This window comes from Corythoichthys intestinalis, chromosome 3 (assembly GCF_030265065.1).
Source record: "Corythoichthys intestinalis isolate RoL2023-P3 chromosome 3, ASM3026506v1, whole genome shotgun sequence".
Classification (NCBI taxonomy): Eukaryota; Metazoa; Chordata; class Actinopteri; order Syngnathiformes; family Syngnathidae; genus Corythoichthys; species Corythoichthys intestinalis.
The window spans coordinates 34,964,553-34,990,903 of record NC_080397.1 but is presented as its reverse complement, the minus strand read 5'-3'; the positions used below and the strand labels follow the sequence as shown (position 1 = coordinate 34,990,903).

The following is a 26,351-nucleotide window of genomic DNA, read 5'->3' as shown; positions in this document are numbered from 1 at the left end:
AACTTTCGTGAGAATAGGCTGATTTTGTGTGGGTATCAGATGTCAGGCGAAGCCAGCGGGTCGAAAAACATCGATTTAGGCATCAAATACGGATCTGGCGAATGGATAAACTGAAGCTTTTCCACGTAACGCCTTTTATGCAACGGATCCAATGAGTTTACAGCGTCAGATAACACCGGGGCTTCCATGAATTGCTCTATAACTAGCTCGACTAATTGAAATCAATGAGAATAAGTCTGAAAAAGAGGTACAATATGGTGGCCGGAAGCAGCGACACGCCCATTTTGTGACGTAGGTGAGTAGGGTCTATTCACGGCCGACGTGCAGCCAAGCTTGGCATTGAAAAGACAAGACAGAAGAGTGTACCCTACGTTGTTTCTTTGAAATAAGTCAATGTTTTGGACACTCTGGTGCGCTTTTTTTGGCTTTGTGCCGCTTTCACCGCTTGCATACAGAGCATCCGACATTCTGAACTTTCCACGCATATATATATTTTAACCCTTCATTAACCGTCGACGGGATGTTGTGCTCGTCGACGGATTTACGTAATCGATGACGTCGACTATGTCGACTAGTCGGGACAGCTCTAGTTGGAATGAAATCCTGCACCCACAGCAGGCCTTTGAGGACCGGGTTGGAGACCACTGCTTTGTAGTGTTTAATATAGATGTGTTTCCTTATTTTCATGTCTGAAACTTATTTTTACAGCGTGTTGATGACCAGTGAACATCTGCGAAAGGAACTGGAATCTCATATGTCATCAACACGGACATGTGCACGCACCAACAGATGTATGCACGCACGCACTTAGCGATAAAATGCGGCCGTGAAAATAACGGCCCTCATTTTTATTTACTGTGCGATAAATGGACCTATTGCATATTTGGAAACACATTTATGTTCATAATTCCTGGATTCGATGCTTCAGTATGTTTATCCATTCTATCCTGTAAAACAGCATTGTTTTATTATTATTGTTACTATTATTATTATTATTACACAACTTGGCATATCATTAACAACTTTTGATTTATTCATTCATTCATTCATTTTCCATGCCGCTTTTCCTCACGAGGGTCACAGAGGTGCTGGAGCCTATCCCAGCTAACTCGGGGCAGTAGGCAGGGGACATGATCTTCTTTATCTTTATGTCTTCAATATCTCACTGAATCTCTATTAGAAGCACAATATCATTCCTCTATGGGTGGTCCATAAACTAGAACCATCAGTCAAATGTCTCAAGGTTGGAAGCAGGACCGGCTTTCCAAACATACATTTTAACAGCTCATTAACTCATTTGCTGTTTTTGACAGCATCAGATGTCCAATTGGATGTCTAATGACAAATGAATTCAAATTCAAAACAGAAGGATATAAAGAACCACATATGGTACAGCTCTGGAGTCACAGGTTTCAGGCACCTGTACAGATGTCTTTTATTGTCAATGGCATTGAAAGAGTTAAATGCTGCAGTCATATCTATGCTACATTAAATCCTAAAATGAATGTCCAATTTAATGAAGATGAAATTATATTGTTACATTGGTTGATGAATAATAAATGGATACTGTGTGTCTTCAGTGGAGTTAGGGTTACATATACCGTATATACAGTATATAGACAAATTTAATAGGTTTATTGTTATTTTATAGGTGTGACACCATCAGGCGTCTGAGGAGAGGAAAGCAGTGCACCATTAACACTGTGTATAGTGAAGATGGGGCGCTGCTGACCTCGACTCGTGAGGTCGTGAGGTGGTGGGGAGAATATTTTGAAGACCTCCTCAATGCCAACAACACACCTTCCTTTGAGGGAGCACAGTCTGGGGACTCCGAGGTGAGCTCTCCAATCTCTGGGGTTGAAGTCACTGAGGTGGTAGGAAAGCTCCTCGGTAGCAAGGCCCCGGGGGTCGATGAGATCCGCCCGGAGTTCCTAAAGGCTCTGGATGTTGTGGGGTTGTCGTGGCTAACATGCCTCTACAACATCGCATGGACATCGGGGACAGTGCCTCTGGATTGGCAGACCGGGGTGGTGGTCCCCCTTTTTAAGAAAGGAGGACCGGAGGGTGTGTTCCAATTATAGAGGGATCACACTCCTCAGCCTCCCCGGTAAAGTCTATTCAGGGGTACTGGAGAGGAGGGTCCGTCGGGAAGTCGAATCTCGGATTCAGGAGGAGCAGTGTGGTTTTCGTCCCAGACGTGGAACAGTGGACCAGCTATACACCCTCAACAGGATTCTCGCGGGTGCATGGGAGTTCGCCCAACCAGTCTACATGTGTTTTGTGGATCTGGAGAAGGCGTTCGACCATGTGCCTTGGAGAGTCCTGTGGGGGGTGCTCCGGGAGTACGGGTTACCGTGCCCCTTGGCAAAGGCTGTTCGGTCCGCTGTACAACCGTTGTCAGAGTTTGGTCCGCATTGCCGGCAGTAAGTCGAATTTGTTCCCAGTTGCGCCAAGGCTGCCCTTTGTCACCGATTCTGTTCATAATTTTTATGGTCGGAATTTCTAGGTGCAGCCGAAGCGTTGAGGGGTTCCGGTTTGGTGACCTCAGCATTGCATCTCTGCTTTTTGCAGATGATGTGGTGCTTTTGGCGTCATCAGGCCATGACATCCAACTCTCACTGGAGTGGTTCGCAGCCGAGTGTGAAGCGGTTGGGATGAAGATCAGCACCTCCAAATCAGAGACAATGGGACTCAGTCGGAAAAGGGTGGAGTGCCCTCTCTGGGTCGTGGATGAGATCCTACCTCAAATGGAGGAGTTCAAGTACCTTGGGGTCTTGTTCACGAGTGAGGGTAGGAGGAAGCGAGAGATCGACAGGCGGATCGGTGCAGCGTCTGCAGTAATGCGGACTCTGCACCGGTCCGTAGTGGTAAAGAAGGAGCTGAGCCGAAAGGCAAAGCTCTCGATTTACCAGTCGATCTACGTTCCTACCCTCATCCATGGTCACGAGCTGTGGGTCGTGACCGAAAGAACAAGATCCCGGATACAAGCGGCCGAAATGAGTTTTCTCCGCAGGGTGTCCGGGCTCTCCTTTAGAGATAGGGTGAGAAGCTCGGTCAACCGGGATGAACTCGGCATCGAGCCTCTACTCCTTTGCGTTGAGAGGAGCCAGCTGAGGTGGCTCGGGCATCTGGTTAGGATGCCTCCTGGACGCCTCCCTGGAGAGGTATTCTGGGCATGTCCCACCGGCGGGAGGCCCTGGGGAAGACCCAGGACACGCTGGAGCGATTATGTTTCTTGGCTGGCCTGGGAACGCCTTAGGATCCCGCCGGAGGAGCTGGTTGAAATGGCTGGGGAGAGGGAAGTCTGGGCTTCCCTGCTAAAACTGCTGCCCCCGCGAGCCGACCTCAGAGCAAGCGGAAGATGATGGTAGGGTAGGGTAGGGTAGGGTAGGGTAGGGTTATTTTATAGGATATTTATTTAGTCATTCATCCACTATCAAGAATAGCTTTTTGTATATGCAGTTGTGTTTTATACTGGTATGTTCTAGTGGTACTCCATAACCTACCCCCATTTGAAAAGCACTAGTTTTACTTGAGAAAGACAAATGGGTGCCACTGAAGAAGAGTAGATGAGGCGAGAGAGCACAGGAATCAGGATGAACAGAGGCACTGGGCGGAAAGATGCAGAGAAACTAGAAGTGTGGGAGTATCCTTCAGAGACACATTTATCACGGTATAATTGCAGCCTCCTTTTATAAATTTAGAAGTATATCACATGACATCCTGAGTGTAATAGGACTAGCTTTGAAGATATGGTGGATATTATCTCCAAGCATGAGAAAGAATGTGCAAATGTAGACTACCACTGGCAGTCACTTCACTGTAGCATGAAGACATCAAGAATGGTGTTTTACAGCCAAGGATCTGATTCTGTATTTAACACAAACACTCAGTAAAATGATCTGTGCAGCCCTCCGAAGGGCACAAGCCAAATGCCAACTGGAGGTCTCATGGTAAATGCAGAGAATTTCATCAGGAAAGGCAACAAGTTTAAAACTGGCAAATCATTTGGAGCATGTGCAGTAGGATGGTGGTGTATAAAATTATCCTGTCTGGAGTGAGGAAGATTGAGAATTTCATACATGTATGAAATACACTAGTGCAAGTCTCCAATTCTCTTCCTGATATCTAGTCCGATTTTGTTTTCACTTTCCCAGTTTCAGCAATGTTTCAGTTGTTCCTTCATTTACATTCACAGTTGTCTGTTATTACCTCATTTTTTGTCAGACGTGCCTAGAGCATGAAATAATCAATTAGGTTTTCCCAAATTGATTAAAGGCATTGTAATTTTACTTAAATGATAACTTCGAAGAAGTGATTAAAAAAAAACTATTGTTATCATGGTATTTTACAAAATACCAAATAGTTTTTGTTATCCTAATTGACATAAAATAGGAAAAGTTTACATATGAGACAGTGAGGGCACAAAACATGTCTAATTAGTACAGTATGTGTAAACCTCCGGTTTACATACTAGTAGATAGTGACGGATACATAGATTGTGAGTACACCGGCAGAAGAATGATGAGGATAGAGCAGCTAGGAAAGAGAGCTTGCAGAAGACTTCAGAGACAGTTGATAGATGAAGTGAGTGAAAACACGAGGGCAACAGGATGCAAAAGATGTGCTTGGATCAAAAAGTATGATATGCTGTGGTGAACCTTAACGCTGAGAGGAAAAATAAAGGATTAAGGAATATGAGCCCTATGGCTCGTCAGTAGAAATCCATCAGCAATTAAAGGAACAGACAAGACAGTATAAACAGGGTATCTGCGGGGTCCTAAAAAGTCAAAAAAAAAATTTTTTTAATCTTAAACCCAATAATTTGAATCTAAGGCCTTAAAATATCTAAAATTCTCCTAAAATCTCATAAAAGGTCATAAAGGGGTACACGGATAGAAAGACTTGTAGTTCTTAAACGATGAGTATTATGATTACCGTATTTTTCGGACTACAAGTCGTACCTGATTATAAGTCGCACCGGCAATGAAATGCCCAACGAAGAGAAAAAAAAAAACATATAAGTCACACCGGAGAATAAGTCTCATTTTTGGGGGAAATTTACTTGATAAAATCCAACACGTAGAACAGATATCTCAACTTGAAAGGCAATTTTATATAAAAATGCAATAGAGAACAACATGCTGAATAACTGTACAGTGCATGAACAATGAAATGTGAATATACTGTCCTCACCAGGAGGCGACGGCTCAGTTCTGGCTATACAGCGAGCTAAACTCCCAAATGACGATGCTGGACGTCCGTATAATTTACTGAATCAACTTCGTACTCGATACCAAACAGGTTTGCATCAACGTAAATAAATGATAATTAGGTGCTATTACAGCAATAACACAAACAGTTAGCATGCGTTCGCTAGCATTAGCACATCATTCAAACAACCACACAACTGGCTCTAAGTTTCCAATCGCGGGTGGAAAACACACAACAACAACAGAAAAGATGATACACAGGCGTTGCCTCTGCAGAGATATTTTACAAGCATAAACAATGAACGTACATAGTTTCGTAGCCGTGCTTTTTCTCTCGCTAACTCGCCCACTCACTCAGAGCTGCGTAGCTGTCCGTCTTCTTCTGGCGTGTGAGCACTCTTCTTCACGTAAACAAGTGCGAGTGCGCCCCCACATGGGCGTGAAAGTGCCACAAACTAAAAGCATGCATTTGAAATTTTCAATATAAAAAGTCAATAATACAATTGAACACACATTGCCAAAAGCAGAACGCGAACGTGGCCATAGCTATTAACAGTTATTCAAATAACCATAGCTATATCATAATGTGTTAATAATTTCACACATAAGTCGCACCCCCAGCCAAACTATTTTAAAAAACTGCAATTTATAGTCTGAAAAATACTGTAGATTATTACGAGTTAAAATATTTTTTTAAAATTGAAACCCCTTTTGATGTTTTGCTTTTTATACAATTTGTAAAATTAGTTTAAGTAGTAGAGCGCCGTTGTTGTTGACACCGCAGGGTGGTGACGTCACATGGTTATGCTGCCAGGCTTCCAGAGTATGACTCTAGCGACATACACATGTCATCTGTTCAACCCTTTCAATTTGAACCCAAGAGGAACATTAATGAGCATGACAGCACTGTCGATATTTCACGAAATGAGCAGCAAACGCAAAATAAACAGGAAAGACGGGATGAGACGAGACTAGAGTAGGGGGAAAAAACGGTGTTCTGCCAAAATGTGCTACACCGGTGAAGAAGTCCTACAAGAGGCCAATTTGACACCCAAAGTACTACCGTGTGCTTTCAGCTTTGTTTGTTTAGATGCATACAGACAGAACATACTAAAAATGCCTTAAGAAAATACTTCATCGTAATATCAAATAAGGGTGGTTTTTCATGTTTATTGCATTTTATGAACTTGCACAAACTTGAATGTGTTTGAAATTTGACATTTCCCCGAAAGTTCGTCTACCTTTATTTTTCATTCAAAATTATTTTTACAAAAATCGGCATATCTACAACACGTTCTTTCTGTATTTCTTATCCTTTAAAAGTAATTGTGTCAAGCAGAAGTGAAAAACTTCAAATTAATTGTGTGATTGGTTTTTAAGCAAGCTCTTCTCTTTAAAAAAAGAAATACACGTTGCTTTCTTAAGCAGTTAGCCCCTCTTTCATCGATTCTCAAACTGGGATAATCTTGGCATTTGTTTTCATGTGCCCGCAATTCAAAATCTGTTTTATTTGTTCACCTGTGGAAAACATATTTTGCGAGACTCACATTATCGACCCTGAAGAGAAATGAATGTGGCAGTTGTTTTGGATGTTAAATAATGCTGGTTTGCCAGTTTGTATCACTGCTAAGAACTGAGTTAAAAGAAAATCGGCAGAGGATGAAATGTGAGATGACATATGCAGCTGTGTGTAAATGCTCTCAGCATCAATTGGTGGATTCCGTATAACTGTTGATTCCTTCTTGATATGGACTTGAATTGAACAAATATCAGTTGTTTCCTTTACTTACTTTACTTTACTTTCGTCAACTGAATGAACATCTTTTCACAAAGATGAATGCGTAAAACAAATTCAATTCATTTATTCTTTGTGACGCTTATCATTACTAGGGTTACAGCAGATACATCCTGAATTGGTTGTAAAACAAATTACTAATTATAAGCAGTGATGTTAATCTTACTTTTAAAAAGTAATTAATTAGTTACAAATTACTTCTCCCCAAAAGTAATTGCGTTAGTAACTCAGTTACCTGAATGTAAAAGTAGTTAGTTACTTGACAAAGTAACTGGTGATAATTTTCATCTTTTTTTTTTTTTTCTTAAAAAAAAAAAAAAAAAAGTATTGCGGATATTGCGATAACTAGATAATAATAATAACTAGATAATAACCTTTGCTATGTGTGGAAGTCATTTTACGTTGTGACTCAATCGTTAAAGTTGTTAAAATTGCTCCCGTTATTGCATTAGTTCCCTTCCGTCTATTTTCGACATGTGTAAGTTTTAAAACTGTTTCATCATTTAACGATACATTTAAGTTAAGTTTTGCCAATTTAGAAGCATGTTAGGGAAAAAGTGACTTAGGTTCGCCAGGAAGGTTCTCTACAACAGAGCTTTCATGAGAAGTCTACTGCTTTAAGATGGCAGCTGTTTACTAATGCATCTAGTTCTTTATTATATATGTTACCAATGCCGCCGTGTCTGTCATTTGCATCTAGTTCTGTATATATGTGATATCTACCGAAGCATCATGTGGGCGTAGTTTGTACGCTATCGGCTACAGTCAGGTATTATTGGAGCCACCTAGCATAGTAGCATCGTGTTTGCAACGGCATCACACTCCCTTGCCTCCTCCCCACTCCTGCTCTGCTCTCGTCTCTGTGAGTCCGTCTTTTTCCAGACTTTTCTGGCGGCAGTCAACCAACATCGTAAAGCATAGGAACCCACGCCTTTTCCGCCTCAGTCACGGTAACGGCGTTGCCAAGATGAGAGAAGTAATAAATTAGATTACTCACTACTGAAGAAAATAACGCTGTTAGTAACGCCGTTATATTCTAACGCCGTTATTAACAACACTGAAATTTATAAGTTATTTAAAAAAGATTATTTAGGTGAAAATAAGAATTTCTCCAGTATAATATCAAATGCTAAAGGTATGTTCGTGAGTTAGGCACACATCTGATTAGAAAAGGCAGGTATGTCAATAATTACAGTTCAGTACTTTGCCAGTCAATCATTGAACAGATATTCTCATTCTACCAAGAAAAAAAAAAGTTCTATTAACTAGAAGTCTCTTATTTTTTGACAAGGCCAGCGTTCATTTCTTAATCTGTCATTTTCTGTTTTCCCTTTTTCTTTCAAAGGGCTGAACCTATTCTAACCCGAATGAAAGAGGATCACACCCGCATCATTTTACCTGCTATAGACAACATCAAATACAACACATTTGAAGTGCAGCAGTACGCCAATGCTGCCCACGGCTACAACTGGGGACTGTGGTGTATGTACATCATACCTCCACAGGAGTGGCTGGACAAGGGCGATGAGACAGCCCCTATCAGGTGAGCACTTCAGCGACTGAACAACATCAATAATAGATGATGATGTTTGATGAACTATGGATAACTGGAGTTGACTTATTCATGCGGGTATCCATCAGAGAAAGTTCCTGTTTAGGTTGGTGTGTGGACGGGACTTAAGTTGGTACAACACATCCTTGGGTGACTAAAGAGTGGTCGGTTTGAATCCCAGCTCTTACTGTCCACTGTTGAAGTGTGCTTGAGCAAGACGGTTAAGCACGTGAGTCTCTGTAATAAATTCTGGAGACTGCCATATTATAGATGAAGTGCTATCTGTATAAGTGCACTGCATTCGTCATTTACCTTGCCACGAAAACACGCAAATAGATATCCCAATTGAAAGCTACATATCTAATTATCCCTATAAATACCTTCATTTGTATGCCGAATCACAAGGCCACAGCAATACTGCATCATTAATGTACTTGGGTGCCATCCAAGAGCCAGCTTGGATCACATTGCAGTATAATCCTTTAATTGGTTATGTGTATTTTATGAAATTTGGGATTATTTAATTAACTTAAAAACAAGTTAACTTTTGGGGGGAGGAGGGCACAGTATATATTAAAATTTAGCTCTAGTCAGAGTTAGTGTAGTTGCAATTAAGTACAATATTTTCTGGTGAGTATTTTATTGTGTAGTTAACGAAGGTGTCTGTCTTTTGTAATGAGGTTTCATACACTACAGTACTTGCTGAGAGATGAAGGAAAACAGTGGAAAGGAGTTACAATTTCTGTGACATACTTGAAAACAAAAGTTTGGATACCATCAATACTTCAAGTTGTATGTAACTTTGGAATCACAACTTAAAAAATACCTGTATGACATACATTTTTGTGTGTGTGTGTATGTGTGTTCAATGTATGTATTCAGATTTAGCATTGCATACAAGCATATAGCATACAAGGCATGTTTTTTCCCTTTTTTCTCCAAAGTATAATTAAAAAATAAAACTTTCATGTATATGTATATTTTAAGAAATGTTTTCTAAGCACTTCAAATGTAATAATTATGATACGTTTTAAACATATTCCATTCCCACCGAATTATTATAAACAAGAATAACGTAGAAAAATGCTTGTCTTTATTAAATGCTTCATTGAGTGAGTCCACTCAAATCCGCTCCATCTCCTCACTTACACACACACACACACCCACACACACACACACAATGTGTTGCCACAGCACAGTACCGCTTGTGTTTAACAAGCTAAACGACTCAGCGCCTTTGAAGGTAGCGCTCCCGAACTTCTCGGGCAAGATCAAAGCTTCATTGCCTGTCAATCATCGTCAACACATTCACCCTCAGCCATTTTCACCGGAGCAAGGCCCTTCGCTCCCGGCCGTTTTACTGGATTTTGACTGATTTTGCAAGGCCAACAGAAAATTCTGTTCTATTGCTATATAAACATGGAACCCACCAAAAGAAAGATTAGACTCTCTTCTTTCGGCAGAAAAAAAAGTTAGTTCATATCTTTTTCCATTCTTTCGAAATCAGCAATAGAAAATAGCTTAGTTTGAGCAATTTTCCAATTTCTGATGAAAAAAACAGAGAATATGAGCTTTTTGTGAAAGCATACTTTTCAAACATAACTTTGACTTATACACAGCTGTTTTTTTGCTTAAGTTACATCCCAAACATCTGAATAATGTTTTCCTTTTACAAAATAAGATAAACAACCGGACAAATAGAGCTTTTGATGGCAAAGTAACAATTATTTACACATAACTAACTGAAAGATGACGCTGTTCTGGCCACGACAGCCAGTTAAACTTTTCCCTCATCGCCGTCTGTCTCATAAAGATGAATTTTTTTGAGTCTCTGCGGGCTCTGCTCGCGAGCAGCACAGACTCAAAGGCATCGTCCGCTGCACTAGTGGTCCTGGTCGTTCTGCTCGGTCGTCCAGCGCCTGGCATCCCAGGCATCCTACCGGTTGTTCTGCTCGGTCGTCCGCCGCCCAGCATCCATTCCGTCGTCTTCCGCCGGCGCCCTGACGTGCGGCTTGGCCGTTCGTTACTGTTGAGTCTTGCCAAGTGTGCTACCGCCCTCCAGTGGCCAGTTTTATTGCTTTAAAATGGATTTTCAGCTTTGTGCTTTGGAGCTAAACTGAATAATGACCCAGAGATGTCTTTTTTGAAAAAAAAAAAAAACAAAACAAAAACATAAAAGACGTACATATACGTCTTTGGGACACTGAAACAATTAGACATGAAACATATTTATATGTTTTTGGGAGCAAATGAGTTAACTGTAACAATTCCAGCTGCTTGAGCAAGAAAAGAAGCAGGAGGGCAAATGACAGATTTTAAGTAATCAAATCTCTATAAAATACTGTATTTTTTTTTTTTTTTAGAAAAAAATCCGCGATGAACCGAGTGCACGAAGCTTGAAGCGCGAAGTAGCAAGGGATAATTGTACATCCTTCAACTTATTCCCACAATACAGTATGTGACATGACTTGGTTACCATGGCAACATGTAAGAATCATTATCAACGTGGGCCTCAGCAAAGGAATCACAATCCTCAATCCTAAAAATCGTTAACTTCTTGGTACATGATTTTTCTTGTAATTAAATGCAATGTCTAAAAATGGAACAATTGCAACTTTGATCACTGCAATTGAGCATCCAAGTCTCTAAATTAAACGTTATCTTTAAGCTATACTTTATCCGGTCTCAAATTGAAGACCTGCTCTCTCCCTTTTGATACCCTGCCAGGGCCATAAAGCCCAAGACAACATTGTAACACACGAACACCTCCACCACGATAAGGTGATAGCAGGAAGGGGCTCTCTAAAACCGTAATAGAATTTTGGGTGAACACTGGGAAGATTTATTCTCATTTTAATGAAGGTCACAGGTTAGGGTAAGCTGTTAAGCAAGCATCTCTATTAAGAATCCAATAGGTTATTAAAGGACATTTTTCTGAATAGTATATTGTTTATATTTAATGACAACTGTAATAGCAGCATGATTATTTTAGGTCTTCAGGGCAAGCAAAAATAACCATAAAATACTACACTGTAATGTTAAAACTTGATCATTTGCTCATACAAATAGTAGTGTATGATCTTTAGGGCTAAATGGACAATTCTTAAGGTTATAGAATGAATCCGTCAGAAACTACTTGATTGTCGAATCTAAACAGTTGGGTGCTCAACGGTCTGCAAAATAGAAGGTCAAAGCTATTTGGTTCTAAATCTCTGAGTCAATTCCAAACTCACTGGTACAGAGGGAAGAGGAATAAGGTCATTTTGATCGTATTCCTGATGCTGTTGACTGAAGCTCTTTGGATAAGCTATAAACACGCAGTAGGCTGATGCTTAATGTCACAGTGTCCTCTAATATTCCATTTTATGGTGAGATCAAATATACAGTTGTACTGTCAGCCTACACTCAGAAGTAAAAACATTCAATAAGCAATTGTTAGTTTGTAGCTTCTAAGATTAACCAGCGTTTTAGTAGCACCTTTACTCAGTACTCAAGGAGTGCTAATTTATTCATGTTCGCAATTGCCGTTATTTGGGAAGATTCTGAAGTTGTATGTAATTTATTTCATGCTGCTACTTAGGAGGCTTGTAGTGTACAGTTCGGTTCAGTGTAGACGGACATATATACAGAGCGTAGTCTTTCATTGAAAATGTCAAAAAAAAAACAAAAAAAAAATTATGTGTAGGCCTAAATTATCAAATTCAGCGGTATTACAAGGTCAAGAAGCTTACAAATGTACTTTGGGATAGTTGCTACTAGAGCTGTTTTTCACAGCTCTTGTATTGGGTCTTATTAGTAGACTGAAGAGTCTTACTGTCTGCAGTTATTTTGTTTTACTTCAACATTTGTACCTATGTCAGATAAGACGAGAGCTGTGGGCAAGGCAGAAGTGGCCCATGTTTCTTCATTGGCAGTTTGCTGCTTATGGACATATTGCCTCAAGGGTAAAGCGTTTCAGCTGTGTGGATTTCTATTGGAAATCATTCACCCACTTGTTCCGCAACAACAGAAGCTAGGTGGCCATTTAAAACTCATTCTGAGTGCCCTTTCTGGCCATTTGATCACTAAAAGGTTACAAGAAAATACAAAAGAAAGTACAAAAATTGCATGCGTGCAATTATTACTTGCAGGACGTTTCCTTTGCCCACCAACATGCCTGAAGCAAAAAAGGAAGTCCTTGAGGTACAGACAAAATTAAAATAATAAGTTACACGTCTTTTCTTCTTCTATAATTTGCTTTAACGGGAATCAATAGCCAAAATGAGCTAAGTCTGTGTCCATGCAGTGATAACCATCTTTGAAAGTTAATTAAGTCACATTGTATAGATCAACTGAGTATTGATGTTTTGTGATCTCAGATAGGTAGATGGTCACGATGGGCATTTCTATCTTTACAAATATCAAATTAATAAATAGGACTTTTTAACCATCTGAGGGTTCTTTTGTTCAAAACAACATAAAATATCTTTAAGTACAGTATGCTTCTGAGAGTGTAAAAGTATACTATTGTTATTATTTGTTTTACTGTAGTCGAAAGGTCTCCACAGTGCACATTACAATAACATTAGGACTATGGGTGAAAAATGGGCAATGTCATATAATTCATATTTTCTTCAATTACTATTTTATTGGTTCTAATGCTGTGGACTACACTTGAAAATGACTACAATGACAATGCGCCTATGAAATTTTAAACTTTCTACTCTTACCATTTCTCATTAGTGTCACGGCAGTGGCCCGGCATGGTATATATACTCAAAAATACAAGCACCTTCCACTTTTGTGATTCATAGCAAATTGCTCACTGAACCTTCTTAATGTGCATTCAGTGAATCATAAAGCATCACCATTGGGGCTTTTTCTGTTTCATGACTGAATTGGCAGTCATGTGTGTGTGCATGTGTGTGTGTGTGTGTGCATGCACAACCTGATATGGTGAACTTACTCATGGCATTTTTACAGAGAAAAAAACAGAATATAGCAAGCCACTTAAGAGAAAAAAAACTGTTGAGTATATTGGAAGAACAGAGTGCTTTTTATGCATCTTTGTCCCAGACCACTCAAGATGGGACCAGGCCTGGCAGGTAATAAAAGGAAACATTGGAATTGCTGCTAGAATGTGGCACTCTACTTTTGTGAAGAATATCTTTCGAACACTTGCTATGTACTTGTACAGTACATGCTTAATGAAGGGAATTTTCAGGTTGTGTCACTTCAGGCTACGTCTACACTAGGACGGATAATGGCCTTAAAGGTGTAATTAGTTGGACTATACGGCATGTTGGCTACACTTGTATGCCTGTTAACTGGATTTGTTGTTAGACGTATAATGTAGGCGAGTAATATTACCCGCTACTTTAATATGAACTGCAGTCTCAGTACAATAGTCGGAAACTAAGGAAGTGACGTCATGCCGTCGCCATGTTTAGTGTGGCATGACGGCATTGTAAACAATGGAGGCGGACGATCCTGACATGGCATTTCTGCTCCTCTTTTCTTTTCCACACATTTTTCTTAAACCTTCAAACTATGTCTCAATAATATGCTTCAATTCAGTGACCATTTGTGATCCTCCCATCGTGGATGACGCGGAGATGAACGTTTTTTACAGAGCTCGTCTCCCGCGTTGTCTTTGATCAGCCAGGTGCGGGGCTGGCCCCTCCCAACTCAATGCCGACAGAACATGAGTATATAAAAATGCGTTGAGGAAAATTAAACCCCGAAAAGTGACCTGCGTTGTACCCCCAGTCAAAGAGGCGCACGATCAGTTTTTTTCCCATGACATTTCTGCCTGTCAAAACTGTCGCCATTTCCAGGATCGCCACTGTTATGCACAAGCACTCCTGGTTGCGGCTTCCAGGAAATATATGCAGCGCCACACCATATGCTTCTATTTGTTATTTTCCAAGTGTTGAGAGCGCAACTGAGCATCAATGGTAACATTCCAAGTAACAATGTCAGGCTTTCGTTGTTATTTAAAGATTTATTTCAATTGCAACTCGGTTACTGCTCGTTAAAGCCAGCATGCTCTCCCTTTGTTCTCGCCCCTGGGTGATGCGTTCAATTACGTTCACGAAAAAACAGTGATAACAAATTAATGACAGTCTAGAAAGTGTAGTAATTTTGAAATTTTCCATTGGCAAGTAATAAGTTTCCGGTTCAGAGGTAAACCGCGCGAGCCATGACGTGACATATGAGGCTGCTCCTTTCAACGCATGCGTAGTTTGCGCAAATGCAGACCAACCTTGCAGAAGCACATACCTGTTAAGTTGTAGAAATTGCAAATAGGGAGATTTCTGTTTGCCAACCCCGATGACGCGCTCGCGCAACAATCGCTAAGGCAAAATGCAACCTTTTTTTTTTCAAGTTCATTTTGGTCACAACACTTGTGTGAAAATTAACTACACTGTCAAAGAACCTCTTTTTGGTGGCATCAGAGATAGTCTTCAACTTGCTCCATGTATTGTCTGGCATCATGTGATACTGCTATGTTGCCTGTGTCATGCCAGTTCTCCTTGTTCCTGTAATCAACATCTAGGATATCCTCAGCTTTCCTGATCACATCCATTTGCACAAATTTGGACATCAGCTTCCTCAGCAGCCTCTTCATCTCATCAACCATCACTCCAATTAGGGTTTCGTCAGACTAAATCAGCAAGATTAAAAACATTAATTACATCATTTAGAAAATTAATCATATTTGTTTTTAAAAGTATCTTTGTCATGGCAGTTTTTTAATTGAATTGTAACCTAGAATTGAAACTTTATATTTTTTGTTTCAGCACAGTAATAATGATATAATGTAATAAAGTGTATAGTATACACTTTAGCTTTAGCATAATAGCGAATCTAAATGATTAAACTTCAAGTAAGTAACGATATGCTTTCTCACTTAAATTCATATATTGTGGGGGTAGGACCGCAGTGGTTTAATGTTCCATGATGTTTGATCCACAAAAACACAGAGTAAAGCAGCGACTTCTTCCTCATTGTTCTCCCATCATTAGCTCTAATGCTATTAGCATTAGGCTAGTTAGCTATCGCTGGCAGGTAAGACTTACGGCAATTACGTTGACAGCTCCATCTCTTCCTTCCAAAATAAAAACTTGAACCAGTCTAAAAGCCGGTTTATTAGTGCCAGCATCTTGGGAAGTCGGTGGTGCTTCGCCTCTTCCCTCCCTGTCAGATGATTGGTTGGGCTTTTCCAGCTCTGAAGGGGAGTGAGGGCGGGGAAGTCGGAGACGGCCAGGCTATTCGTTGTTGGTCATTTTCCGAATCGGGCCGAATGGTATCGTTACAAAACGGTGACAAACAAAAACGTTTAAAAAAAAAAAAAATTGACATTTTTGGAAAATCGGGAGATTTGGCTTTCTAATCGTGAGGCGTGAGCGTTGGGGTCAAAATCGGGAGTCTCCCGACCAAATCGTGAAACTTAACAGGTCTGGAAGCAGGGGGGCCTTAAAAGCACCTGACTCGCAAGTGTGGACAGGTATAAAAATAGTCTGCAAAATACCCTGGAGAAAATTATCTGTCATAGTGTAGACATAGCGAAAAGTGCAATTACTAAAATACTATGAAAAATTAATTACTAAATACTATGAAAAAAGGGAAGTTTTACATGTTTTGGGGGCTCCACTTGTATAGTGCTTTTCTACCTTCAAGGTATTCAAAGAACTTTGACACTATTTCCTCATTTATCCGCTGATGACAACCAAAAGGTGAATTCGATTCCTCTGCCCTTGGTGACCATGTCGAAGTGTCCTTGATCAAGAACATTCTTAACTTTATGTTACTCCTGATGCTGCACGTTATTAGGAGCAAAGTGGGGTTCAATATCCTCACATCACATTTTGGGTCATTTAGGGCCTACATTGTAGGCCACACTTGTATACAAAATGTAAATATTGTGGCCTACATGACCCAAAATGTGATGTCCACGTATGTGGGAGCCAGGTTAAGTCTTATGTAATGTCATTAACTATTAAATTAATTTCAGTAGAATGCACTGATGAACTACCTGTTTTGAAAGGAATTGCCACAACATGGAACCAACTTGATTTAAATTAGAACAAGTGCTACACTTGGGCAAAAAAGAAATTCTTAGTTTTTTGGGTCATTATCCTGCTGCATGATGATCAAGGTTCTCACAATAATCTGGTCTTTTATGTTGGCAGAGACTCCTAGAAGATAGCAGAACTCATGCTTAACACACAACCACAGTGTAGGAGGGTGTGAACATACTGTAAATGGAAAAAATAGAGGAAAAATGAACATGACGATGACATATAGTAGTGGATTATGAGGGAATGGTGTATTAGTAGAACAGGGAAATCTGAAATAACCAACACAGCGGGGGTCGGTTGGCAGGTAGAAACTCTAAATGCCGAATTTAATTATTTTGCAATTAATCACAGCTTTATTACAGGCACTGCCAGAATCCATTATTGGTGGCCAAAGTATGTGTATATGTGTGAAACACTGATCATTCTGTCATCTCTCTTCCAGGACCCCAGCAATGATTGGCTGCTCTTTTGTGGTAGATCGTGAATACTTTGGACAGATTGGTCTACTGGATCCTGGTATGGAAGTCTATGGAGGAGAAAACATTGAGCTCGGCATGAGGGTAATGTCTGAGTACAACCAATTTGGCTTTATCCACTCTTGTAGAGCATATTAAGGAAAAACAAGAATATGTTTCTATTTGAATTAGACAGTCTAAAGCAGGTGAGGAATTTTTTTAGATAGGCCTAATCACTTTTAGGACTAATGTTTGATTCGAAAAAAGCAGACAAAGTGACACAGTGAATGCAGTCCTTCTCAAGTGTTTAATCAATTAATCTCCAGATTCTTATGAAAGATACTTTGAAAAGCAAATTATACGCGAATAAACTGAAGAGCACCGAACCATCATTTGAAAGGTTGAGAAAAATTAATCCATATGAAATCATTTGTTTTAGGTATTGTAATTAGACAGAATTGTTTTAAAATGACTAAATAATAGCTCAAATTACATTTTAGAAATACCTCTCGCCAAATGAAATATTTAAATGTGTAATATTTATGTCATTAATTATGGTTTGACTTGTAAAATGTACTGTACATATTTGCCACAGCTTTGCAAATACATTTCCCATGTTTCTCAGCCTTGGGCTACGGGCGCAAGATCCAAAAACCCAGCGGCATCAACAGAAACCATGATTAAAATGTGCAGTGTTGGAATTTCTGAAATTGAAGTGCACAGGGAAAATAAATCCTTTTTATGCAAATTTACAGCCAACCCAAAGGCTCTTTTGCTGCTGCTTGGAGTTGAATTTAACGCTTCATGCGAGCCAAATACTTGAAGAATTGGTTTGCTGGTTTGCTCATTAAAATCATAAAAATTCTCTTGAACCTAGTGGAACCATTTTGGCTTTAAATGCTCACCTATGCCCTTCACATAGGGGAAGGGTAATATGCTAAACCTGAATATCCCATTAATCCAATTCGGAATCTTAAGATGTCGTCAATATTGTAGCACCCCTCATTTACCAGATGCCTGTTGCTTGACTGTGGGCTGGAGTGTGCTTCATGGATTACAAACCACTCTTTTGACAGCTTCAGTGAAACTAGTGATGTTTATGATGTTTGATTACCATTTCAGAGACCATCAGTCCATCACTATTCTACATTGAGTAGAAGTTCCCCTACATCAATAAGAATGCTTTATAGCATCGGCAACGTAGATATAATGCAGTATTTTAGCGAGTCTCTGATTGTTAGTGTGCTATTATTTCATAAAACTCAATGTGATGTATTATTTGCCATGCCCGTGGTCATATATTCCCATTAAGTCGAGACACTTTCATGTATATAACTAACTGAATCGGAATTAGAGGGGAGATGAAGTCAGCTACACCTGATGAATTAAGTTTGGTCAACTTTATTGAACAACATTGGGGCAAATAAGTATTTAGTCAACCACTGATTGTGCAAGTTCTCCCACTTGAAAATATTAGAGAGACCTGTAATTGTCAACATGGGTAAACCTCAACCATGAGAGACAGAGTGTAGAAAAAAAAACAGAAAATCACATTGTTTGATTTTTAAATAATTTATTTGCAAATCATGGTGGAAAATGATTTCATGGTGGAAAAAATTTTGTACCCTTTGTTGGCAATAACGGAGGCCAAACGTTCTCTGTAACTCTTCACAAGCTTTTCACACACTGTTGCTGGTATTTTGACCCATTCCTCCATGCAGTTCTCCTCTAGAGCAGTGATGTTTTGGGGCTGTCGTTGGGCAACACGGACTTTCAACTCCCTCCACAGATTTTCTATGGGGTTGGGATCTGGAGACTGGCTAGGCCACTCCAGGACCTTGAAATGCTTCTTACGAAGCCACTCCTTTGTTGCCCTGGCTGTGTGTTTGGGATCTTTGTCATGCTGAAAGACCCAGCCACGTCTCATCTTCAATGCCCTTGCTGATGGAAGGACATTTTCACTCAAAATCTCTCGATACATGGCCCCATTCATTCTTTCCTTTACACAGATCAGTCGTCCTAGTCCCTTTGCAGAAAAACAGCCCTAAAGCATGATGTTTCCACCCCCATGCTTCACAGTGGGTATGGTGCAATTCAGTATTCTTTTTCCTTCAAACACGAGAACCTGTGTATCTACCAAAAAGTTCTATTTTGGTTTCATCTGACCATAACACATTCTCACAGTCCTCTTCTGGATCATCCAAATGCTCTCTAGCGAAACGCAGACGGGCCTGGACGTGTACTTTCTTCAGCAGGGGGACACGTCTGGCAGAGCAGGATTTGAGTCCCTGGCGGCGCATTGTGTTACTGATAGTAGCCTTTGTTACTGTGGTCCCAGCTCTCTGTATGTCATTCACTAGGTCCCCCCGTGTGGTTCTGGGATTTCTACCCACCGTTCCTGTTATCATTTTGACGCCACAGGGTGAGGAGGGAGTTGAAAGTCCGTGTTGCCCAACGACAGCCCCAAAACATCACTGCTCTAGAGGAGAGATCTGCATGGAGGAATGGGCCAAAATACCAGCAACAGTGTGTGAAAAGCTTGTGAAGAGTTACAGAAAACGTTTGACCTCCGTTATTGCCAACAAAGGGTACATAACAAAGTATTGAGATGAACTTTTGGTATTGACCAAATACTTATTTTCCACCGTAATTTGCAAATAAATTCTTTAAAAATCAAACTGTGATTTTCTGGGGTTTTTTCCACATTCTGTCTCTCATGGTTGAGGTTTACTCATGTTGACAATTACAGGCCTCTCTAATATTTTCAAGTGGGAGAACTTGCACAATTAGTGGTTGGCTAAATACTTATTTGCTCCATTGTATGTGATGCAGTATGATGATATGTTATTTTTTTGTGAACGCAAGCAACTATGTAAATTATTGCATACAAATATACATATTTATTGCTCATAGTAGATACATGTTGCCAACCCGAATGCAATTACCTCCTCCTGTGTATCCTGACTGTGAGAAAATGAAACTCAAGGTGATTAAATTGTGCATATAAACACATGTACAAGCTTGACTAGATCTACAGGCATCAATTTAATTCAGTTTATGGCAACTAAGAGAATATGGTCCTCTTGTGAGAGAGTGGTTTTACATCAACCACTAGGGTGGCTCAGGCAGCTCATTGTGTTGTCAGCTGATAGGAGATGCCATCTGGGATAGGCTTGATTGACAAGAACAAGTTAAGCAATTAGCCAGAGTAGCTCACAATAACCGAGTCTGCAGAAATGCTATGTGACTACAGGGGGCTGATGAAAGACAGGGTCCAGACAGAAAGGTTACATGCTATTCATAATTCATAGTAGGCTGCTACTTCTGTTCTTGTAACAGGAAGGAAGGCACTAGCCTCTGTGTGAGTAAACAGGATTGTCCTAAATTGTGTCGGGCTGATAAGTAAGTCAAATGCAATGTTTGTAGTAATAAACACAGGAACCTGAAATGGTCAAGTCAATTTAAATGCAAAACCCAAACAAAGACAAAAGGTTAGGAACAGAAAATAAGACTCTTAACAGAAAGGTCAATGTTATATTACCTGCTAATAAATCTGGATGATGTCACATCTCATGAGATCAGGACCTTTTGTTTCTAATTTCCCATAGGTAGATGCATTATTGCTGGCCACATTTATGCAATCTCAAACTGACCTTGGAATAGCATTCAATAATGGTCATTGATTCTACATTTCAATTCATGAACATGAAACCTAATAAATACTTCCATGAGGTTTTTTTTAACAATATGCTATAATATAGCAATGCTGTTTGTTCTCTCTGGACTGTAATGACATTACGATAATAACCAGCTCAAACATCCACTGCCAAAAGTCAAATGCTAATTTGAATATTCATAGTGTTTACTTCAAAACAATTCAAGCTGTGCTGTGAAATTCGTTTTGTATTAATAAAATTCTCAAACACATGGCACTTCCAAGGATGACGTGGCTCAGTGGTAGTTTAGTCGTTCCCCAACCCAGAGGTTGTGGTTGTGGGTTCGATTCTCCCCCCGATGAACTCATCTTAGTATCCATGAGCAAGATACTGAAACCCATGTTGCTCCTGGTGCTGCGTCACCAGTAAGTAGACCTTAAGGTCTTAAAAGGTGGAAAGGCGCTATACAAGTGTAACAAACACCATTTACCATTCCAAGCCTTAGAAACAAGAAGTGTGATGTCATGTGGTTGTCCGTTTTCATTGGTGACCCACCAATAACATCAAAAGCAATGGAACAGAGAGTTTTTTTTTATTGTTGTTGTTTTAAATTCACAATTCCACCTTCATAACTACCTCTGGGCTGGCCTTAGTACGTCTGGTCCTTTTGTATGCTTGCCTTGCAAATAGAGATAATTGAAGACTAACAGTTTTACCAGCAAGAGAGCAGAGAGACAAACTGTAATTACACTTTCCTTGCTCTCCTGCATCCTTAGCACTGGTTCTACACTTGGGATAAATGCGTGCCGTTTGGCACATTTAGTAACTAGGAAATATAGGCCTCTATAATATTCTATTTTAATATCCAAATTGATGCTGGATTTGTTTTTTCTACATACAGTTCACCATTATGTATTTATATTTTCAGTAGGAAAAAATGATATGTTAGGGTCCTCTTATTAGGGGCCATTTACATGGTGATGCAGCGACAAAAAGACAAAACAATTGTGTTGTGGAATGGCCTCGGCTTTACACTCACCGGCCACTTTATTAGGTACACCATGCTAGTAACGGGTTGGACCCCCTTTTGCCTTCAGAACTGCCTCAATTCTTCGTGGCATAGATTCAACAAGGTGCTGGAAGCATTCCTCAGAGAGTTTGGTCCATATTGACATGATGGCATCACACAGTTGGAGCAGATTTTTCGGCTGCACATCCATGATGCGAATCTCCCGTTCCACCACATCCCAAAGATGCTCTATTGGATTGAGATCTGGTGACTGTGGAGGCCATTTGAGTACAGTGAACTCATTGTCATGTTCAAGAAACCAGTCTGAGATGATTCCAGCTTTATGACATGGCGCATTATCCTGCTGAAATTAGCCATCAGAAGTTGGGTACATTGTGTTCATAAAGGGATGGACATGGTCAGCAACAATACTCAGGTAGGCTGTGGCGTTCCAACGATGCTCAATTGGTACCAAGGGGCCCACTGAGTGCCAAGAAAATATTCCCCACACCATTACACCGCCACCACCAGCCTGAACCGTAGATACAAGGCAGGATGGATCCATGCTTTCATGGTGTTGACGGCAAATTCTAACCCTACCATCCGAATGTCGCAGCAGAAATCGAGACTCATCAGACCAGGCAACGTTTTTCCAATCTTCTAATGTCCAGTTTTGATGAGCTTGTGCAAATTGTAGCCTCAGTTTCCTGTTCATAGCTGAAAGGAGTGGCACCCGGCGTGGTCTTCTGCTGCTGTAGCCCGTCTGCTTCAACGTTCGACGTACTGTGTGTTCAGAGATGCTCTTCTGCCTGGTTGTAACAGGTGGTTATTTGAGTCACTGTTGCCTTTCTATCAGCTTGAACCAGTCTGGCCATTCTCTTCTGACCTCTGGCATCAACAAGGCATTTCCGCCCACAGAACTGCCGCTCACTGGATATTTTTTCTTTTTCAGACCATTCTCTGTAAACCCTAGAGATGGTTGTGTGTGAAAATCCCAGTAGATCAGCAGTTTCTAAAATACTCAGACCAGCCCTTCTGGCACCAACAACCATGCCACGTTCAAAGTCACTCAAATCACCTTTCTTCCCCATACTGATGCTCGGTTTGAACTGCAGGAGATTGTCTTAAACCTTGCCTAAATGCACTGAGTTGCCGCCATGTGATTGGCTGATTTCAAATGAAGTGTTAACGAGCAGTTGGAGAGGTGCACCTAATAAAGTGGCCGGTGAGTGTATATGGTGACAGCGAAAACGGAAGGAAAAGATGCAAACCGTTGATTCCAGGCTCCAAAGCGGAAGGATTTGATTGCGGGGCTTACTCTGCAACCACAAAAAAAGAAAGCTCTTGCACTGACGACGTCAGCACTTGCCTACGTCAGTTTGGGCGTGCGCAGCGCTGCTACTACACATTGAAAGCAGCAAACAAGGGCGGAACGTTGGCTTTATTTGACTGTTTTTAATAATATTTTTAATTTAGATATGTTTCCATTTTTGTGCCTTTTGGAGCAAAAGAAAAATGCCATTGGTTGGAGTGGGTGGGTACAGTGTATCACAAAAGTGAGTACACCCCTTGCATTTCTGCAAAAATTTAAGTATATCTTTTCATGGGACAACACTGACAAAATGACACTTTGACACAATGAAAAGTAGTCTGTGTGCAGCTTACATAATAGAATTAATTTATTTTCCCCTCATAATAACTAAAAATATAGCCATTAATATCGAAACCCCTGGCAACAAAAGTGAGTACACCCCTTAGTAAATACGTACATCCCTAAATGTCCAAATTGAGTACTGCTTGTCATTTTCCCTCCAAAATGTCATGTGACTTGTTACAGGAGTGCTGTAAGCATTGCTGCAGAGATTGAAGAGGTGGGGGGTCAGCCTCTTAGTACTCAGACCATACGCCGCACTGTGCATCAAATTGGTGTACATGGCTGTCACCCCAGGAGGAAGCCTCTTCTGAAGACTGTACACAAGAAAGCCCGCAAACAGTTTGCTGAAGACATGTCAACAAAGCACATGGATTACTGGAACCATGTCCTATGGTCTGATGAGATCGGCGGGCTTTCTTGTGTACCCTCTTCAGAAGAAGCTTCCTCCTGGGGTGACAGCCATGCACACCAATACGATGTAGAGTGGAGCGTATGGTCTGAGCACTAATAGGCTGACAATTGGTTATATTTTGACTTGTTTTGAGGGGAAAATAAATTAACTCTATTATATAAGCTGCACACAGACTACGTTTCATTGTGTCAAAGTGTCATTTTGTCAGTGTTGTCCCATGAAAAGATATACTTAACTATCTGCAGAAATGTGAGGGGTGTACTCAATTTTGTGATACACTAGATGCGGTCTTCCGCGCTGAGGAAGTTGTTGGTGTCAAGGAAGGGCATCATTGGCTGTCGCGTTTTAAATCTGCACTGCCCCACTGGGCCTGGCATGAATACTACATCGTTTTCACGCGGAATTGTGACATCATTCGAATGGAGACGATATAAATGCAAGGATGAAATTTGTCGTATTCTCGGAGCGTCACCATGTAAACTGCCCTTAGTGTCTATTGGACTTTAATTTCCCTCAATACCTGTTCACTGTGCGACTCCACAAATGTTTGAGTACATCAGTTATAAATAAAGTGATGTATTATATTGAATGTTGAGATGAGGTTAATTGGTGTATCTCATATGTTGTTTTCCTTTGGGACACTATAGAAAAGAAGTGCAAGTTAATGTATTGGTCTATTCTGCATCTTCATTTGCACAACACTACACTGAGTTTTCTTATATTTTTACCAGATGGTACAAACAAATTGCTTTGACTGCTGTGAGTCAGGTAACATTTCTTCAAGCAATGCACAACAGGTGCTCCTTTGAAGTAGTTGTTAGGCTGATGTGGTTTTATAGCCGAATATACTCAAAACATTTGCACCACTGACACATGTTTGAATCTCATTCAACCCTTTTCATCAACCCTAATTCCTTTTTTAATTTAATTTGTATCTTGATGATGTTGGAAGTCTTGTTTTGTGGATTCTGTAATTAATGTTTTACTCTATGTTGTTGTCCTTAAATTGTCCAGATTCAAAGCAATTACTATATTAGCTTGCAAATCAACATTTATTTGACTACTTGTGTTGCAGTTAGATATGTAGATTAAAGGGGCGGACAAACTTAGCGTGAATGACCATGTAAAATGTGATTGCTCACAGTATCTACAGTGGGGAGAACAAGTATTTGATACACTGCCACTGGGTTTTCCCATTGGCAGTGTATCAAATGGCCAATGGGTTTTCCCATTGGCAGTGTATCAAATACTTGTTCTCCCCACTGTAGGTAGGCAAATAACAAATTTATTCAACCTCTTATAATAGAGAAAATGTTTAAAAAAAAAAAAAAAAAAAAATGACACCAACACCGAGCACATATGATAATACGTATTGATGTTGTCTCGAGGAAGGGTGGGCAATCTGGGATACTCGCATTTAATTGGCTAAAATAGTACAGGTACTGATAAGATGTCTGAAATCGTTACACTGGCTTCCAGTGAGTCAAATGATAGACTATAAAAAACTATTGCTTGTCTACAAAACACTTAATGGCCTTTGACCAAAATACATGCTTGAAAGGCCATCTGGAACCGGTCTGCTGTATGTTTCAAGAACAACAACCAAGCAGGGTGAAGCAGCATTACTATGCTCCTCACCTCTGGAACAAGTTACCTGAAGGTCTGAAGTGTGCTCAAACTGTTAGCTCCTTTAAATCAGGGCTAAAAACGCTATTGTTTACAACAGCATATTCATAACGGTCTATATATTTCAAAATTTAAGTTATTTGCTTTTAATTCATTTATTTGGCTTTATTTCCATTTCTGATTTAATTCTATTGATCATTTAATGTGAATTTTATGTGTCATTTTATTTCTGTTTTCAATTGTCTTTGTTTTTAACCTTCTTTTTGATTTGATGTGAATTTACGAACCATTTTATCATTGTTTGTGGGTCTTCAAGTGATGTGAAAGCACTTTCAATTACCTTCTGTTGAATTGTGCTACACAAATAAATTAGCCTTGCCTTGCCTCATGTCCCGCGGCCACTTCCTGGAAATACTGGCTTATATTCACATTGTTACAACTATTTCACCTTCGGAATGTTTTTTCCCCAATTTATTAACAAATATTATTTCCGCTGAGATGCACATAATAAAGGGGTCACATTAAAATGTACATATTGTACACATATTCTTTTGCCATACATGTACCTTAGCAGGGAGCTACGACGAAGCATTAGAATAAATTCTTCTATTGATTATAATTTGATGATCTTTTAATACTGTTAAATTTTAACGGAGGCGGCAACGCACTATGTAAAGTAGCTGCTTACTGTATATACAGTGTATCACAAAAGTGAGTACACCCCTCGCATGTCTGCAGATATTTAATATCTTTTCATGGGACAACACTGACAAAATGACACTTTGATACAATGAAAAGTAGTCTGTGTGCCGCTTATATAATAGAGTTAATTTATTGTCCCTTCAATATAACTCAAAATATAGCCATTAATATCCAAAGCCCTGGCAACAAAAGTGAGTAGACCCCTTAGAAACTA

General features: G+C 40.0%; 1 protein-coding gene across 3 annotated transcripts in view; it reads left to right on the top strand.

The window, feature by feature from the left end:
* Positions 1-26,351, top strand: part of galnt9 (polypeptide N-acetylgalactosaminyltransferase 9) — a 117,996-nt gene that overhangs the window by 61,277 nt on the left and 30,368 nt on the right. For all 3 annotated transcript variants that reach the window (XM_057832313.1, XM_057832311.1, XM_057832312.1), the window contains 2 exons: positions 8,354-8,551; positions 17,066-17,183. In XM_057832313.1, coding sequence (XP_057688296.1) covers positions 8,376-8,551; positions 17,066-17,183 — 294 coding nt within the window. In that variant the 5' untranslated portion in view covers positions 8,354-8,375. The remainder of the gene's footprint in view (positions 1-8,353; positions 8,552-17,065; positions 17,184-26,351) is intronic.